Source organism: Cariama cristata, unplaced genomic scaffold (genome assembly GCF_000690535.1).
Source record: "Cariama cristata isolate BGI_N322 unplaced genomic scaffold, ASM69053v1 scaffold46272, whole genome shotgun sequence".
In the NCBI taxonomy this organism is placed as follows: Eukaryota; Metazoa; Chordata; class Aves; order Cariamiformes; family Cariamidae; genus Cariama; species Cariama cristata.
The window spans coordinates 5530-10072 of NW_009606386.1; the positions used below are offsets into that span (position 1 = coordinate 5530).

At 36.1% G+C, this 4543-nt stretch overlaps 1 protein-coding gene across 1 annotated transcript; it reads right to left on the minus strand.

Moving 5' to 3' along the window:
- Positions 1 to 1532: 1532 nt before the first annotated feature.
- Positions 1533 to 3464, minus strand: XKR9 (XK, Kell blood group complex subunit-related family, member 9). The gene is made up of 2 exons (XM_009696307.1): positions 3245 to 3464; positions 1533 to 2176 (listed from the first exon to the last, which is right to left on the minus strand). The coding sequence occupies exons 1-2, from the start codon at positions 3339 to 3341 to the stop codon at positions 1533 to 1535; spliced, it is 741 nt and encodes a 246-aa protein (XP_009694609.1). The 5' UTR covers positions 3342 to 3464.
- Positions 3465 to 4543: the final 1079 nt, after the last annotated feature.

Here is a 4543-nt window from a genome sequence, read left to right on the forward strand (position 1 = left end):
ACCTAGAAATTAATTTCCTTGAATAGGATTAAGGAGATTTAAGTGGTTGGCCTGGTAAATAGAACTATGGATATGGGACAAGAAAGAAACACATTTAGAAACTTCCCTGAGCTCTGCCAAGGCTGGAAGGGTAACAAGAAAAAGGCAGTCTGCACTTTGACACAAAAGGTGCAAGACACAGCTCTTCAGCATCCTAATTGTCAAACAAAGCATCAGCCCTTCCCCTAAAGTTTCAGGGAAGTTTTCCGTCAATCAATAATGCTAACAGATTGGGTTCCTGGCAAAGTTAATCTGTTTTTCTTATCTTTAGTCTTTTTTCTCAAACCCTATTTCGTCCTTTTACCTGTGGCTACTCTAACTGCAAATGTGAATTATTGGAAGGGGAAAGGAGCGGAGAGAATGAGCCCCAGTTTTCATAATTTAGATTTAAAACACAGCAACTCTGAAAGAGTTCCCCTTAGATTTTATTTCTGAAGAAGTTGTAGCTATCAGCCTTATTTCCTTTGCTTTGATTTAGCATTTGAACACAGGACTGAAATGTTGTCTAACTTCGCTCTGCCTTCTGCCAAAAAATCTTGATGGACAAGCTGATCACCCATCATTTCCCACCCCCATTGAGTGCAATGCATCACAACATTTGCTTCTATTTTCTCCAGTGACAAAACCAAAAGAAGCTGCGCCACTGCACACCTTGCATAACCTCCTATTTCAGTGGCAACCAGCATTTAAAGTATTATATCTTATAGCTTAAAGGAGAGGAAAGCTTCAAGGAAGATAGTTCTTCCTTTATATGCAAGGCTCCTGTTGCCATCCATAAATCACTCAGACTGCTATTATAATCCAGAACAACAAGCTGGGATCACCCCTAAATACAGAAGTTTGTGTGAAAGATTAGCAGAACAAAACCAATGAAGGAGTCATTAAAACACCGAGAAGATAAAATGCTTGAAAATATCTCCCCAGATTTTCTGTGGTAACACAGTGATTGAGCCATAAATCAAAGCTATTCTTCTTCAGGAGATATTTAGGGGGAAGGTAGTATGGTTTGTAACTATGCTTATCTAAAGAAGAACTGCAGCTCTTACACTAATAGGGAGAAGCAGATAACTGATCACTGCCCTCAATTACTTCAAATGCGCTCCTCTTTCTTTCCAGCAAGAAAAGAAAAGCAAGCCTTGTTTTTAACAGAATCAACATAAATGAATAGAATAGGGTTTTAATGCCAGCTTTCATTTGATTAACTTTTAGCTTTTCCTATGTTTTATTTGCGTTGCTAAAAACTGAAACAGTGGATTGTGTTTGATGGCTAGATTAAATTGCTTCTTTTTCAAAAGTAACTTTGACCAGCACATAGAGAAATATTCATGTTATAAAGGCTTTGTACAGCATCACAGAAAACAACAGTTATTCAGAGCCAATAACTCTGTTCCATCATGTACTACACAGTGATGATACATGAGAAACAATGACAGAGAAACAGACTGTCCAGCAAGTATTTGCTTTGAAGTCTGCACCAAAAAATTCTATACTGTTCATTGCATTATGAAATTTTGAAATCTACCAATTTTCACTCTATCTTTTTGTCCTGCCTCTCCATCAACTTCGTCTGAACATGCTTGTGGTCTGCCATAAGCAGTGGGATGAAAACGCCTGTAATAAACAACAAGAAAAATAATACCTAACACCAGACTAAGAATAGTTAGGATGGTCACAATTGTAAAATGTATTTCCTTCATAATGGAAGGTTTCCAGAACATATATACAAACAAAATACCTAGAGTTACAACAGTATGAGTAGCATAATAAATAGAAATGCAAACTTTTGTTTTCCTCCTCTTTATGTTAAAAAAGGTAAAAATTAGAATTATTCCAACAACAGTTCTGTACAGATATTCCATCTTCTTAGATTTGCAAAATGTCGTATGTTGTTTCAAAGTCCAGGTGAAGCCACAGATCCAAAGAAATATCAGCAGAATTACAGAACTTCTAAAACTTAGTAGAGTGATCAGTGAAATACTGAGTATCCAAGAAGTGATGGTAAGCAGTTTATAGAAGAGATACACTAACTTGGGAAGCACATGAAATTCATCTTTATCAGGCAGAGATTTTCGTAATGATACCTGATAGTCAATGACTGAAAAGGTGATACCACAAAAAGACATAATAATGGCAGCATCTAAACAAAACACAAAGAAAAATGTTAGACCAAAGAAAAAGACATTTTACATTATAATTTCTGAATGAACTTTTGGACAACTTCTTGCTTTCTTAACACTTTCTTTATACCAATTATATATTTCCTCTGTGTACCTGAACAAGTCACCTTAACTTTAAGGCTCAGTTTAGTTACCTAAATCTAGGCATCTTGGTATGCCTATGTTGTCCTGCCTGGCCTCTGGCCATTAATGATCTCACCTAAGCTGTGTGTCATATTTGCCACCTCCATACACAGATGAGTTAGAAATTCCCAAAGTATTGCAAATAGCCTATAAAAATGTAAGTTTCAGCAACTGATATTGACTCTGGCGCGTCTATAATGTATAAATCTACAACTAAGGCTTGACCCTTCACATGGTCATATTTAAGATGAGATTCCTCTGACCATTTTGTCTGAGTATCTATTGACTCCATGGACTATGAAGGAACACTAGACAGCAGTGCAGGTCTCTCCATTTGGTTAGATAAATTCCAACCTTGAGTAAGTCAATATCTTGCTAATAATCCTACTAGTTTTAGAGCTGGAAATGGTACAGCTGCAGTCTTGCTTCTGCGACTTGAACCAGTATCTCTTAATCATATTGCACTCTGCAATGCTGACATATCCTTAGTTTTTTTCTGACTCTGTCCCTCATCTGTAACATGAATAATGCTAGTGACAGCACACAGGGCTGCTCTAAATACATTACTGATTTCAAGATGCCCAGTTAGCAGTTTTAAGAGACTGTAAGCAAAAGCACACAAAACAAACGGCTCTGCAAATTATACACAAATTGTATTCAACAGCTTATTTTCAAGTGATGTATCATTATGTTTCTATTAGATATTATGACGTTATAGTGAAATCTTTCTTCTCACGGATTTAGCAGAATGGATCTTCCACTACACAGAAATTCTAACTAAATGCAGAGTAATAATACAGTGGAGTGTATTTTTCCAAGGTATGTTTAAAATGTTATCCAATCACATGAATTATCTTTTTAGGTAAGATACTCAACTTGCAAATTAAGGAGAAAGGCAGACTCACATTGATAGAAATTATTTTTGCCATGTTCCATGAAGATATAAATCTGGACAAAAAGTTGTGGTGTGGTCTCAAGAAAAGTCTTGAATACCCTGAGCATGTTAATATCAGTCACTACATCAACGGCTTGTTTTTGAATGCAGTTGAGAGGGTTTGTTTCAGATGCATCTCTGCTGCTATTTGTTTTAAATGCAGCTTGGCAGCCATACTTCAAAGCAAACCAATACCTATTAAAAAAGGAGACTTGGTCAGACAGAGTTTTTTAGAAGTGCAACTCAATAAAATAGCCCAACAACGATTTGTCTCATTTCATTCTCCATTCACATTTTATCTTTGAATTTAATCCAGCACCTTCTACTAAGATAAAATTTTGTCTGATATCTGTCTGGTATCAGTGATATCAGATAATCATTTAAGCCCAGCAATACCGATGCAATGTAAAAACTACTAGAACAGAACAAGACTTGCCTGTATAAAGACTACAAGCTTTATTTTGTTAGGTTCTTATTTTCTTAAAAGTACTGCATTTCTGAAAATTCTCTTAGCATCTCTCCTCAGTCTCTCTTTGAGATACTCATTCACTTTCTTTATATCCTTTTAAGGGTATTAGTGAATATCCAACTGTGAATATCCACATCTATATAAGTATAATATAGATCCATAAGTACCAAGGATAATATCTGATGAATTGCAAACATACAACAGACTTTTTTTAAAAAAAAGAAATCACTACAGTGTTATTTTCTAAATACTCAGGAAGACCTTCACTTCAGAAAATTATGTTCAAGACACATGGATTCCTGTGTTGACAGACTCTATTGATAATCTGAGTGGTTTTACATGAAGAAGCTATTTGCCTTGGCAAATGAGTGCACTTGAATGACTTTTAGAACAGTTCTGGTTTATTTTCAACTAAGCCTAAATGAACACTTCCTCTAAAAGAGCAGTAAATGCAAAGATACATGGAATTAGTTAGTCAGGGCTGGTGTACATTCTGTGTGATAAAGACCCTTTCCTGTTCAGGGTATCTCTAATGCTTTGTGCTAGCAAATATACAAAAAAGACTCAAAGTGGATCCTAAGAGTGACAAAGAAGAAACCATTAACACCAACATCAGGTTCCTCCCAGCAAGACTCCAGACACTGGCAACATCTGTAATCCCCCCAGGCATCGGAATGAAATCGCTGACCTTAAGACCCAGAGGAGAAGAGGAAAGGTGAGCAAAACACAAGGAAAAGGGATAGGAACTAAGAAATAAGTGTGTAACAATTTTAACCGTACCATTATTATTGAAACTTTTTA